The 14597-nt window shown below is 37.4% G+C and overlaps 3 protein-coding genes across 5 annotated transcripts in view; 1 reads left to right on the forward strand and 2 right to left on the reverse strand.

Moving 5' to 3' along the window:
- spoon (A-kinase anchor protein spoonbill) overlaps window positions 1-14597 on the forward strand; it is a 126655-nt gene that overhangs the window by 91330 nt on the left and 20728 nt on the right. The gene's annotated exons all lie outside the window — the stretch shown is intronic.
- On the reverse strand, window positions 348-8206 carry LOC117996528 (uncharacterized WD repeat-containing protein alr3466-like). Its single transcript, XM_034984591.2, has 6 exons — window positions 7792-8206; window positions 5802-6025; window positions 4811-5000; window positions 3586-3787; window positions 2279-2476; window positions 348-728 (listed from the first exon to the last, which is right to left on the reverse strand). The coding sequence occupies exons 1-6, from the start codon at window positions 8007-8009 to the stop codon at window positions 555-557; spliced, it is 1206 nt and encodes a 401-aa protein (XP_034840482.1). The 5' UTR covers window positions 8010-8206; the 3' UTR covers window positions 348-554.
- LOC117996527 (TAR DNA-binding protein 43-like) lies at window positions 8443-14501 on the reverse strand. Its single transcript, XM_069509649.1, has one exon. It carries the CDS (start codon window positions 14300-14302, stop codon window positions 13070-13072), a length of 1233 nt encoding a protein of 410 aa, XP_069365750.1. The 5' UTR covers window positions 14303-14501; the 3' UTR covers window positions 8443-13069.

The following is a 14597-nucleotide window of genomic DNA, read 5'->3' on the forward strand; positions in this document are numbered from 1 at the left end:
ATTGTCCTATTATACTAGTCAAACAATCTTCCATCTCAATCGATTATTGTAAGAAATACGTACTGATGGTCCATATTGACAGATTTAAAGATATTATTTCAGCATGAAATAAACATGTAATGCTCTTCAGCCTCTTTAGTTTCAGATTCACTGTGATCGAGGTTATGGCCTGTTTGAAGTTGAACTGATGCCAAGCTGAGCGTGTTACCGCAGTCTAAAGGTGATCTCATACCGCTAGACAACTTTTCAGTACTGAAAATTTCGAATGCTCGAGTTGTTGTATGCGTATTACTAAGTACATAAAATATTATATTGCATGCAGGTAGAATAAAAATAAAGGAGTCACTATCGAGCAGCTGGTCGTTTCACTACATGGTGGCAGCGGTGGGATCGGGCACGCCGATGAAATGCGGTGATGGCATCACAAGTCTGCGACCCTTGCGGGCTGCAGCAGAATCGCTTTAGTAACTTTATTTGCATTTCCAGTACTGAAAAATGCGGCTCTTGGGCGCCAGAGGTGGTGGGTCACCACAAATCACCACCATTAAACGTATTTATCCGAAGTCAACGGTCTGCAGTCTTTTTCCAGTGACAAAAGCAATCCGTGGAACATTTGATATTTCACTAATTCTTTTGTATGTGTCTGGGATTTTAGTCAGTTTTCTCCTTATCGTTCCAAAATCGAATGCATAGATACCGCCGTGATTATTGCGTACTGAACATTCCGTCTGAAACAAATAATATCATCTAAAAGCCAGCACTTACTGGAGTAGAATAGAGCCGTTTTTTGCATAGCAACATAGATTCAGATTTACGTCCGTTGGCTGAAATTCTTATAGTGATAACAAAACACCGAGGAGGCTCAAAGGACATTCGGTACGCCTATTCGCGCTTCCTCGCCTTTATGCCAAAGTAAATAAAAGTTAGTTTGAATTTTTATCATGAAAGTCACCGCACCGCGCCTCGGTTCTGCTCCGATCCTTCGTGTCCATTGCGTCTAAAATGCCTCGGAAAAAGCCCCTCGCTCATGCGTATTTCCGAGATTTCTGCGATTGTTTATCTTTTGGGTCAGCTTAGGAAAAAGAAATTAAACTCTTGTGCAAAATAAACCAGCCAAGTGCGAGTCAGGCTCGCGCAATGAGGGTTCCGTACTGCAGCCTTATTTTTTCGACATTTTGCACGATAATTCAAAAACTATCATGCATAAAAATAAATAAAAATCTGTTTTAGAATGCACAGGTGAAGATCTTTAATATGATACCCCACTAAATATAGTTATTTTTCCCCTAATACCACCCATAAGACCCACCTACCTACCAAATTTCATTTCCAGATTCTAGGTCAACGGGAAGTACCCTGTAGGTTTCTTGACAGACAGACAGACAGACAATAAAGTGATCCTATAAGGGTTCCGTTCTTATTCTCTTATCTTATTCTTCCGTATCTTTTGAGGTGCGGAACCCTAAAAAATAGGCGTTGTTGATTTTTTTGTTTAATTGGCAAACCATAATTGTGGCCTTATGTCACAGTGTGGCTCAAGGATAATATTTTTCACGATCAGTCAACACTTGTTATACACGTAATATGTAGGTGTGACTCAACGGGAAAATAAAATTCCGTTTGAGTCCCAGTGTGACTCAAGAGGACTCAATTTTTTCCCGTTGAGTCACACTGATCAAAATTGAAACTGTTACTCACGCGGGTGTAACTCAACGGGAATAGCCCATATAATGGGGTACTACTAGGTACTTATAGAGTTTTCAATCTATAAAATGTGTTACTGGCATGAAATAACTTCATAGAAATTATGGACTCGATATCTTATGTGTCATACTTACATAAACAATAAACTAACTATTGCCTGCGACTTCGCGTAGATTTCGATTTTTCTAATCTTGCGGGAATCTGTCTAACTCATCACTAATTTTATGCTTTAATTTTGCTCAGACTAGAAACATGGTAAGTAAATATTCCTACCATAAGATACTTCGAAATTTTTTTTTTAATTCGATACATAATAATGTATCATATAGAAATTTCGAACTATCTTTTGCCTGCGACTTCGTGTGTACCTATAGTCCGCGACAGGTTGCGATGGCAATCGGGGGTATGAGGAGGGGGGACACCCCGCACACTCGCATGTCACTCGCACCGGGTTGGTGCGGGGGGTGTGCGGGGCGTTCCCTCCCCGATTGTCATCTCGACCTGTCGCGTACTATATATGTCCATAATCCATATATATCTGTGTAATGTTTATAGGTTACTAAATTGTACTTACAGATTTTAAATTGACGTCAACGACTCGTAGAATATTAGGTTCTGTACCGCCACAGACTATCAAATTAGTTTTCGGAACCATTTTCCCACAGTATAATTTTGACTGGTAGTTATCAGGCGTTATTGTTTCGATTAGTTTGCATGATCCATAGTCCCAGATTTGAATACTGTCCTTGTCTTGCCAAGAACATGTTAAAATCTTTAAAAATATCAAATGTTTAAATCCATCATCATCACTGGCTCGCTACTGAGCAGCGGGTCTCCTCTCAGAATGAGAAGAATTTGGCCGTAGTCTACCACGCTGCGGAATGGTAAACATCACACACCTTTGAGAACATTATGGAGAACTCTAAGGCATGCAGGTATCCTCACGATGTTTTACTTCACCACCGTTAAAACGAGTGATAACTGATACTTCACGTAACTCCAATAAATGCTGACGTTAGCCGTCACCGCTCAATCCATACATAATGTACAAATTAATGTTTGTGTATTCGTTCGTTAAATATTCGTGAGCGCTTTGCTCGTCCGATTGAGTTAAATTTTTACAGTTGCTGTCAACACTTGCGTGAAAGTTTTTGTATTCTGACCCTCAACGTAAGTACCTACTAAGTATAGGTAGCGCGCCGCCTTCCCACTACTAATGAAGCAGGAAAAGCAAGAAATACACATCACCAACACAATGGGAGAGCGGGTGGTACCTTACATACCGCATGCTGCACGTTGACCACACAGATGTCTGTTTTAGCGGATTATAACAAATCCAGCTCATAGTTATGTGTGTTTTAATTAATTAAATATCACTTGCTTTAACGGTGAAGGAAAACATCGTGAGGAAACCTGCATGCCTGAGAGTTCTACATAATGTTCTTAAAGGTGTGTGAAGTCTACCAATCCGCACATGTCCAGCGTGTAGACATGGCCAAAACCCCTCTCACTCTGAGAGGAGACCCGTGCTCTGTAGTGAGCCGGTAATGTTGATCATGATGATGATGATGATGAAGCTCGTAGTTCCTTGTATTTCATGCAGTTCCGTCAAGTGACGCCTGGCTCTATCCAATTGAAATACATAAAGATGATTTATTTTATTATTAATCGTACCTAGGTACAGTATGCGGCAGAAAATATTAGACATTGACCTTTAGAAAGAGATAGCGGTTTTTAGAGCGTTGTCTCTGTCGTTGAGACCGACAAAACGTCACATCGGTATGAGTGAGAGAGACAACGCTCTGCAAAGCCGAAATCTCATTCTAAAGGTCGATGTACAATATTTTCTGCCGCTGCCGCGTACTGCACGCAGTTGCCCACCTGTTTTCCTGGTTTATCAAAATCTAGCCCTTCGCCACACATATGTACGCCTGAGAAATAACGAGTAGCATACGGCTGTCTGTCGTCCCAACACATTACCGTGTCGTCCCATCCACTTGAGATCAATTCGTGGTGGGATTTAGGATTGAAGACGCACGCGAAAATCCTTGACGTGTGTCCATCCATTATGTTTTTGCGTTGACTGTAAGTTTTTTAAATATTTTATCTAGGTACGTTCATACTTTAAAATCCTGACCTATTGTGAATTCAAAAACGTGCAGTAGCCGGCTAGAAATACTTATTGTACATCGACCTTTAGATTGAGATTTCGGCTTTGTAGAGCGTTGTCTCTGTCACTCATACCGATGTGACGTTTTGTCAGTCTCACGACAGACAACGCTATACGAAACCGCTATCTCTTTCTAAAGGTCGTTGTACAATGTTTTCTGCCGGCTACTGTACCTACTACCTAGTAAGTACCTACATATTTATTCACACGACTGCCCAAAAAAAGGAATGTGATGTTTTCAGCGTTCATGTATAAGTAGGCACGCGATGGCAATCGGGGTGAGGACGCCCCGCACACCCTCACAGCCCCTGCGCTAACCCGGTGCGGGATAGCGCGGGTGACGTGCGGGTGTGCGGTGCATCCCCTCGCCTCATACCCTGATTGCCATCAATTATACTTAATACTATAATGAGTCGTATTTTAGGGTTCCGTACCTCAAAAGGAAAACCGGAACCCTTATAGGATCACTTTGTTGTCTGTCTGTCTGTCAAGAAACCTACAGGCTACTTCCCGTTGACCTAGAATCATGAAATTTGGCAGGTAGGTGGGTCTTACAGCTGGCTTTAAGGGAAAAATCTGAAAACCGTGAATTCAGGGTTAGATCACACTAAAAAAATTAATTGATTCATGAACTAATAATTAGTATTTTCAATATTCGAAGTAAGATAACTATATCAAGTGGGGTATCATATGAAAGGGCTTAACCTGTGCATTCTAAAACAGACTTTTATTTATTTTTATGCATCATACTTTTGGAATTATCGTGCAAAATGTCGAAAAATTACGTCTGTAGTACGGAACCCTCATTGCGCGAGCCTAACTCGCACTTGGCTGGTTTTTAAATTAATTATAATAAGACATAGTTTACGTACGCTTCATAATAAATTTGAAAATATTACCTTCGATTTCACAAAAAAATTTATCTAAGTAGCATACCTGGAATAGAAAGCTCTCTCTTGAGTCTGTGCTTCTTCGTCGTACATGTTTAGCTTTGCATCGTCACCATAGGTAACGAATTTACTATAATATGGATGGTAACATAATCCCAGTGTTTGGCGTTTCTCCCTTATCGTGTATAGACATTGTTCATATTTATATTTCCAACATTTTATACATCCATTAACATCTTGAGATATTGAAAAAGAAAATGTACTTAAGTACCTACTGCCGTCAAAAGCTTCAAAAACATAGTCATCATCCTGATCAACCCAACGCTGGCTCACTACAGAGCACGGGTCTCCTCTCAGAATGAGAAGGGTTTTGGCCATAGTCTACCACGCCGGCAAAGTGCGGACTGCCAAACTTCACACACTTTTGAGAACTGGAGAACTCTCAGGCATGCAGATTTACTCACCATGTTTTCCTTCACAGTTAAAGCAAGTGATATTTGATTGCTTAAAGGTTAGAGGTGCGTGCCCGGTATCGAACCTCCGACCTCCGATTAGGAGGTGGACGTCCTAACCACTATCAAAGCTTCTAAAAACATAGTACAATATAATTATTATGATAGTGGTTACTTGCAATAGTTTCCTCAAAATCAGTTCAGTCGTATTTTGGCTTACTTAATGGAATTGGGTAAATTAGTACGCAAGTACACGTAACCAAATATAGGCATCCTCACGACGTTTTCCTTCACCGCAAGTAATATTTAATTTTTTTAAACGCACTTGACTCCGAAAAGTTAAAGATACAGTCATCAATTTTAGTAGGTAGGTACCTATAGTCCGTGACAGGTCGAGATGGCAATCGGGGTATGAGGCGGAGGGACGCCCCGCACACCCGTATGGCACTCGCACAGGGTTGGCGCGGGGCGTTCCCTCCTCGATTACCATTTTGACCTGTCGCGTACCTATACTTACGTCAACTTTCAATAATTCTGTGCCTATAGAGGTATTATGATTTGTAAAAGTTTGGAGTATGTACTTACAACAAGTCAAAAACGTATTAGTTACAGGATGTGCCTTGCTAACTGGTCTGTGTTTGATAGCAGTAACAGGTCCAGGGTACGCGCGGCACTCGTCGTCGGCTAGAGTATGGACGCAATTTCCCGTATTACAGTCAAATAATCTTATAGTGCCATCAATAAAACCAGAGGCTATTTCTTTTACATCTTCAGTATATTTGCAACACATTATTTCCTTATTCGTATCTCTACAATATAAATTACTGGTCTTTATACAATGTAGGTGGCAAAAAATTGTAACGCTCGTGGTCGTGGCTCAAGTTTTATAATCGTTACATATGATGTGACGATTGTTGTACTTGAGCGTCACAAATGCTACATCTTTGACTGTTTTTGAAACTTTAATGTAAGGGATAAAATGTCAAAAACAGTCACAGCGTTTGGGCCACTCTGCCTAACTAACGAATAAGAGACGTATCATGATGTATGCATTTGTACCTATTAGGTAGGTACCTGTAATAGGACTTTGTAAATTTAAGAGACACTGTCGAATTGAGAACTTGTTCCTTTTTAGGGTTCCGTACCTCAAAAGGAAAAACGGAACCCTTATAGGATCACTTTGTTGTCTGTCTGTCGGTCTGTCAAGAAACCTACAGGGTACTTCCCGTTGACCTAGAATCATGAAATTTAGAAACAGACCGACACCAAAATGATCCTATAAGGGTTCCGTTTTTCCTTTTGAGGTACAGAACCCTAATTCCTTTTGAGGTACGGAACCCTAAAAAGGCACCCAATAGTATCACTTCGTTGTCTGTCTATCAAGAGTCAAGACCCATCAAGGGAATCAAAACCTGTAGGATACCTACAGGACTGTTGACCTAGAATCAAAAAATCTGGCAGGTAGCAAATAGCAATGTCTAAGAGTTAGTATAGCACAAGTAAAGAGAAAAATCCGTAAACCGTGAATATGTGATCACTAAAAAAATTGTGTTAATTCCTGTAGGTCCGGTGGTTCGGAACCCTTCGTGCGTGAGTCCGACTCGCACTTGGCCGGTTTTTCTATACTCACGAGACTGCTTTTTTGTGCGGGAAAAATCAGAGTGCCCACGGGATTTTTTAAAACCTAATTCTACGCTGACGAAGTCGCGCCCGCATCGGGTAGTTCAGAATAAATCTGCTTCTATTAAATAATCTAGAAATCTCTAGTTTAAATAAAGCAATAATGTTGTTGGACAAGCCTTGTAAAAACAGTGGTGTGGACGGGATCTCTATAATCACGTCACTTATTTATTGGCAGGTCACTTCATAATGAATAAAAAACCTGTCAAGTGCGTGTCGGACTCGCACACAAAGGGTCGCGTACCACCGTACCTACACTTTAATTTTCGTGGCGGTCATTTTGAAATTTTTATTATTTTTTTGTTATAGCGGCATGGCAACAGAAATCCTCATGTGAAAATTTCAACTCTACCTATTACGGTTCACAAGATACAGCCCGCTGACACACAGACGGACGGAAAGCGGAGGCTTAGTAATAGGGTCCCGTTGGTACCCTTCGGGTAAGGAACCCTGAAAATGAGCATTGAATTTCAATTTGGGTGTAAGCACTAGTGTTTTTATGTCTCTATGAGCTGCACATGCCTGCACGCCACTGAATATAAACTAGCAGTTGGAGGAATAGACTAAGAGCCAGCGCGTGCCAGACCTTCGTTATTTTATAAAAGCTGAAAGTTTCTCTACGTTTTCTCCCCAACACTTTACAACACAATACTTTTGTTTGGATCATGGTGGCTTTGGGAGATAACAGGTAATAAAGGTGTAAAAAATCTTACGTCAAAGTATAAAGTCTGTTTTTTTCAGTTTTTTTAATACCAATGCTTGACGTGTAGCTCTAATAGTATTAGAAATCACGTAATGCATTGCCAGACACTTAGTGTCGTGGCAACCCCACGCCAAACAGTTAAACTTTGAAACGTCTGGCACGCGCTGGCTGTCTCTAGAACGTAAAACCTACATAATTGAGAGCACGTTAACTTCTCCTTGATAAACCAGACTTTGTTCGCTGTGACAAGATCTGTCTTCCACATTTGGAGTGCTAGTGTGGACCGTTACAATTTCCTTTTGAGGATTAACGTTTTTGATATTTGTATTTGTGATTGCGAAACTTTTGTGTGCTACTCTCACACTACATGGTGCCATTGGTCCAGGCGGTGTTTTTCTTTGTGGATCCATAATAATTTCATTTATTTAAACTCTGCAACCGCAGAGGCACTTATTGGAAATTTGTTTCATGAAAATTACACGAAAAGCTTAAAAATACACAAACTAATTTTGACGTGATTTTGACTTCCGGATCTGACTCAAAAGTTCTTCAAAGAGAATTTCATAGAGTTTATTGTTCGCATACAAATCATCCGCCGGTTATTTTTTTCAAGGATGTAAAGCCGTCAGCTGGCGGATTTTCAGCTCTGGCGTAGAAATGCAAACATTATCTTTAAATGGAGTACGCAATGCTGCTTTAATGGTTTGCACGCCACTGCCTATATGGGTAGAGTAGGTAAAAGAGATGGATTAAAATCATGCCATGCCTGTATTTTTGATTTTAAGTACTTTATTAAATCAACGCAGACACAAAACAAATTCAATAGAATCAATGAAACTGGTGTGAGAACAAAATCATAATTTATTAAGTAAAAGCTAAGGGAAAGTAGCAATAGGTACTTACATTAGCAATTACTCGTACATCACATAATAATAAGTGTGAATACATAATAGCTCAGTAGGCACTCAAGGTGAAGACACATTGTTTTTTAACTTGTAGCGTTTGTAAACACAATCTGCTGCAATGATCGATCAATCGGAGCGCGTCTCGAGCGAAACGCACCACAACAGAGCAGGTAGTGTGCACTGTGCGCGTCTTTACATTAAATGTGCGACTCCGATCGCCTTGTGTCACTTGACACTGCACAACACAATAGTGTCTTTGCACCTTGAGTAGGTATGAAGTCACAACGGTTAGTGGAAGACTTACGAAACTAATAAAAATAAAACTTAGTTTATTTATAACACAATTTCTGAATGAATACTAAATAAGTTATTTTAACAGTTACAAAGATATACAAAGAAATCGAATAACTTAGGCCGTTACCTTTTCTCTTTTTTGCAATAAAAGTTAGTGGGACACACTATTGTGTTGTTATGTGTTGCAACCCAAACTGGCACGACGATCGATAAATCGGAGGGCGGGCGCCAAAGTCTAATGTCGCGTCACAACATACCAAGATACTATAGTGTGTTTCCACCTTAAGGTGTCGCAAATAAAACTATTAAAAACTATAATTATAGGTACAGTCATTCTGCATCGTTTTAAAAATGTAATAGGTAACTAACTTGTTTAACATTTTTTAAACTCTCAGATAATTTATATAGAAAAAATCCCGTATCACTCCAGACTTACGGGAAAGACTAGGGTAGTGTTTAATAATATTTATCATTCTGATTTTTGTTAAACATAAATTCTACTCTTGCAGAATATAGGATATTTGACATACGAATAAAGCCTATTAAAAATAATTCTAAAAATTCTTCTTAAAATTTTATTGAAATATTTGAAGTAGGCTGAACAATTATTCAAAAACAAAACATTTTCTAATTAACGCGGCGCGTAGGACGTAATATTACTATGTAATGCATTGCAACGATCCGATGTTATCATAGTTTGATCGTCATTCAAAACGTCATATCCCAGAAAATCAAAGTTCCCACGGGATTTTTAAAAACCTAAATCCACGCGGACGAAGTCGTGGGCATCAACTAGTCTATATATAAAAGGAAAAGCTGACTGACTGACTGATCTATCAGCGCACAGCTGAAACTACTGGACGGATCGGCCTGGGCATGCAGATAGCTATTATGACGTAGACATCCGCTAAGAAAGGATTGAAAATTCAACCCTTAGGGGGTAAAATATTAAAACTTTTGTGGTCTACGCGGACGAAGTCGCGCGCATAAGCTAATAATAAATAAAGCTAATAATATTTAGGTAGGTACCTACTGAATATTAGAATAAAAAAAAATTAGGTATGATGCGTTCGACGAGTATGATAGATATGCATCAATGATTATCTAAATGATAAAAGAGCGTGGATTTGACCCGCAGCTCGTTCCAGAAACGCAAATACCTTTTTATACATGGCATAATATTGTATATCAAATATTTGAAAAGAGCAACCGCCGAGTTTCTTGCTGGTTCTTCTCGGTAGGAAAGGCATTCCGAACCAGTGGTAGATGCATTCGACGATGTGCAGTGGCGTGCCGGTCATCGAGGCATAAATGCACTGCTTACCCCAGTTGTATAGCTCAATGCATTTTTTTCATTATGACCTGCCAGTAAACAGGTTCCTACCTTAACTAATGCCTACCCTGGCTTCAAACACTGTGCAGGCCACTGACGATGTGAAAGTTTACTTGAATAAAATATTATTAATGTATGAAGCACGTCAAGGGGATAAGGCCACGTTATTTTTTGTAAGAGTACCTTCATATTGCAAAACATTGTAGAGTATCTTCTTAATAACTCTTATTTCGCTCCGTCTTCTAATGCTATGATTCAGCTACATGCTTGTCTCCGATCTTTTTAAGATTGCTTGGTATTTTAATGAGTGATATGTCAAATACCCTATTATCCCGAAATTGGTTTTTTTTAATTATTCCAACCAAAATTTTTATTTTTATCAATTAGCACCTTGTTTTTTTGATCCTATTGAAGTCAGTGGGATTGTGATAATAGTAATTATACAATGTAAACCATGACTAAGCACACACATGAAGGTGGATGATTCACGTCAAAAAAGATGTGCCAATCGCACTTCATTTATTTTATAGATAAGCTGTTATTTACAAAGAGCATATATTATGTATTGCACTTTAAAAAATCAGCTGGAGTTAATTGAAATAATTAGTTTTTAGATGGAGAAGGTATATAAATAAATAATGTTTGGGGACCAATATGTACATCGTCTTGAAATCACCCGTGTAACACTTATGCTACATTCAATCAAATTGATCCATCACATAAAAGCTCTAAAAATTATAATTTCATGCAGGTACCTATTTATCATGACAGGCACTACCAAAATCGTTTGGCCCACTTTCTGTATGTTAACAAAACAAACATAATTATTAATTATACCAAAACTACAGACTAAAAATAAACCAAGTGTAAAATCTGTAGTGGATTTGCAATATATTATGAGTACTTTACTATATTGTGTCAAACAGGTACAGAATATACTTATTTTGTTTGTAAACACTAAAAAGACCTATTTCATAGGTTCCTTATAGTTTTTATAAATGATCTGGAATCATTAAGAACAAATGAAATATTTCAAGTATATCTATGTATAGGTAGGTAGGTATAGGTGTACAAATAAAAAATAACAAATCCACTGACTGATCAGTCAAATACTAGTCATTTAAATTGACTTTTAATATTCTTTACACAATCCTAGACAAAATATTATGTTTTTTTAAATATTAGGTACATTTGAAATGTCATACTATGGTCATATTATATGAAATTAAAATCTGCATATTACATATAAATATGCGATAGTTAAATATTTTTGTTATTAAACTAATTACTATTCACACTAACTGGTGAGGCACTCCATTTATAATATTCCACAACTCAAATTGAAAATTGGTTTCTTTTAAAGTATTACATTAAAAAATGAAATTAGTTTTACATTCACTTTGCACAAAATTGTTAATTATATCAATTAAAATATAAATTTTTTGAAATTTTATACTCTATGTTGTTTAATATAGCGGAAAGTTATTTACAGTCTTAAAATTTGTACCAACATCATTTCAAATCCATTCTACATAATAAAATACACGCATATGTTTACATAATTACGCCAGTGGATTTACTATATCTACTGCTAGGTACCTACCCATTCAATGAACTCCACATTGCTTAGTCACAAAAATATCTAGCCATTTATTTAGTCAAAAATAGACATTTATCATAAATTTGCACATATCCTGAGGAAACACACAATATATAATAAATTTATTATAATTAATAATCAACATTATTTCGATAAACAATGATAACAATCAATAGACCTCTATCTTTCACTATACAAGTATGAACTTCAACGTCTGTTGTAAAAACATACATATACATAATGATGTACAAAGCACAGTACACTTAATCTATTATAGGTACAACTCATTTGGGTTGCAAGATTTATTGAGTATACATCGCCTGTTTGCGGCTACAACGTGTCATTTCAAAAGCATGATTTTTGAGAATCAAAGATTTGCAATAGCTGTAACTTAGTTTCTATTGAGTTAAGAAGATTGTGAGTTCTGTGGGATTAACCATCCAGTATCGTAAATTAAGGAACAATATGGATCGAATGTAACTTTTACTGTAGGATAAATAGGTTTGAACATAATTAGTTAAAAAAACCGAAATAACAGGTTGTAGTCACAAACAGGCGACATATTTTGTCAAAAAGAAAAATAATAAAAGAAATAAACCTGACAAAATACACTCTTATGAATTTTTATGATAGTTTTGGAAATTTACAATAATATGATAAGTTGATAAGTAACAAAAAATAAATAAAAATGTATAATATAGAAATTTGTTTCCAGAAATTACTATAACTTTAACTATTGCAGGGAGTTCAAATCTAAGGACAGTAATTATTTTATTTAAGTATAATTTAGAATAAGTGCATCAGGCAGCATTAATAAATGCTTATAATACCAGAAAGAGGAGACAAAAATTTATAATAGATTTATAATTTAATAGATGCTGATATTAACATTATTCCTAAATTTTGTTATTGATGATAAAATGGTTAAACTAAAACTAATACAATACAGCTAAGCAACTGCTCTCATTGTAGTGTGAAATTACTATAAAGCTTTTACTTCTGCATTTTTTGTTATGAAAATAGTTAGTGGGTTAAATATTATTCAACGTAAAAATTACCTGCAGGAGAAAAGCACACCAACAATTAATTCATATTATTTATACATTATACATTAGCTACTGCTTCAAAAGTATCCAAACGTTTAACAGCAATATATATTGTAATAAGATTAAAGAAAAAAACAACAAAACACAATTCCATAATAAATTAATAACATCAGTAGCAAACCACTCTTTACCAACAGAACAACCCATTTGTATTATAGGTAAACACAAAATAATTATCTAATTCTTGCTACAATCACAGAGATTATTGTGAGCTTATCAAATCAGACATGGATCAAACAGAATGGCCTTGGGATTGGTGTCTTTGTCCCCACTGACTAGAAGGTCCCTGTGCAGAATTACCTTGTTGCATCCATGAAAGAAAGTTGGGTGGTGCAGGGGGAGCGGAAGAAGCTGGGCCTGCAAAAGCTCCTTGTTCAGAGCCTCCTGACGGTATATTGTTGATTAGACCCCAACCGGCTTGATTCAAAGCTGCTGCCACAAGTGCCTGATTTACTGGTAAGCCTCCCATGCCCAGTGGCATACTGCCACCTTGCCCCTGGCCACCTCCTCCAGCCACAGCAGTTTGGCCGTGCTGTCCAGATAAACCTAAAGCTTGCATATTTACCATATCCATGTTACGGTTACTCCATGAGTTGTTATTTGAAGCATTGTGTGGATGGCCCTCATCATAGTTTCTACTAGGTAAATTGCGTTGATTAGAGCCACTTTTGTTTTGTTTTGGTGATGCATTTGACACATTTACCGAAACTCCTTTTATGATATGATCTTGACCACATAAGTTTTGTGCAACTTCAGGATCCAAAAATGTAATGAAACTGAATGCCCTAAAAGGCTTTGGAATAAAAACATCAGTAACTTCTCCAAATTGTGAGAAGTATTCTCTTAAATCATTGGCTGTTAAATCTTCAGTACAGCGTCCAACAAAAACTTTGCAAGGCATAGAATTGAGAGAGCCTTCTTTTGAGTTGGGTATCCGTACATCGCACCAGCGACCATCGATCATGTGTCTCTGAGCTAGCGCTCTCATTTGAGATGTATATGATGAAAATCGAATGAATGCAAAACCTTTAGACATACCAGTTTTAGGGTCACGTTTCAGTTGCGCCATCAAAACCTCGCCGAATTTCTCGAAGTGTTCTCGTACAGTTTGTTCTGTTGCTTTCCATGGCAATCCCAAAACAATTAAATCAGAGCACAGATTATCATTACGTTTACTTTTAATCGATGAAGTTTCTGAATTTTCACCTGATTTTCGTTTATTTTCTTTCGGAAAACTGCAAATATAAAGATGATTACCCCAACCTTCTGGAGGTGGGAAAAGCTTGCCATCCCTTAATCTAATACCTCTAAATGTTTTTGTCTCGGGATGACGATACTTCAGTCCACAACAGCTAGGAAATTGCGCGGATACTGTTGTTAACATCAACGTACCATCTTCTTCGATTGGAAGTTCTATGGGTTCTTCATTTTCATCTTCAGCCACGGGCAAGTACTCGAAGGACATTATTTCTTAATCATGAACAATATTAAATGATATATGATTAAAATAAACACAGATACTTTCACTTAAACTATATTTCTGTACAATTTAATAATCTTAAATATAAAATACGTCAGCTACGGGTTAGGAACCCATTGCAATTTGATGGTTGAAAACATAGGTCGTACAATAAGTTTTGATTCGTTATTTACGTTTATACATTTACGGCCTTAATAAATTAAAGTATCAAACGTCATTTTGCGCACTACAATTTTAGACGACAACTTTCTAAAACTGACATTTTATATTTAGGGTTACC

The sequence above is a fragment of the Maniola hyperantus genome, chromosome 3 (genome assembly GCF_902806685.2).
Source record: "Maniola hyperantus chromosome 3, iAphHyp1.2, whole genome shotgun sequence".
NCBI lineage: Eukaryota > Metazoa > Arthropoda > Insecta > Lepidoptera > Nymphalidae > Maniola > Maniola hyperantus.

Excerpts from the sequence above, each read along its gene's own strand:
- LOC117996528 (XM_034984591.2), bottom strand. The coding sequence starts at position 8,009 with ATGGATCCACAAAGAAAAACACCGCCTGGACCAATGGCACCATGTAGT. Across the intron at positions 5,001-5,801 it reads TAATACGTTTTTGACTTGTT|ATGTTAATGGATGTATAAAA; the intron begins GTAAGTACATAC and ends CAATATCTCAAG. Across the intron at positions 729-2,278 it reads TTGACGTCAATTTAAAATCT|ACGGAATGTTCAGTACGCAA; the intron begins GTAAGTACAATT and ends TATTTGTTTCAG.
- LOC117996527 (XM_069509649.1), bottom strand. The coding sequence starts at position 14,302 with ATGTCCTTCGAGTACTTGCCCGTGGCTGAAGATGAAAATGAAGAACCC.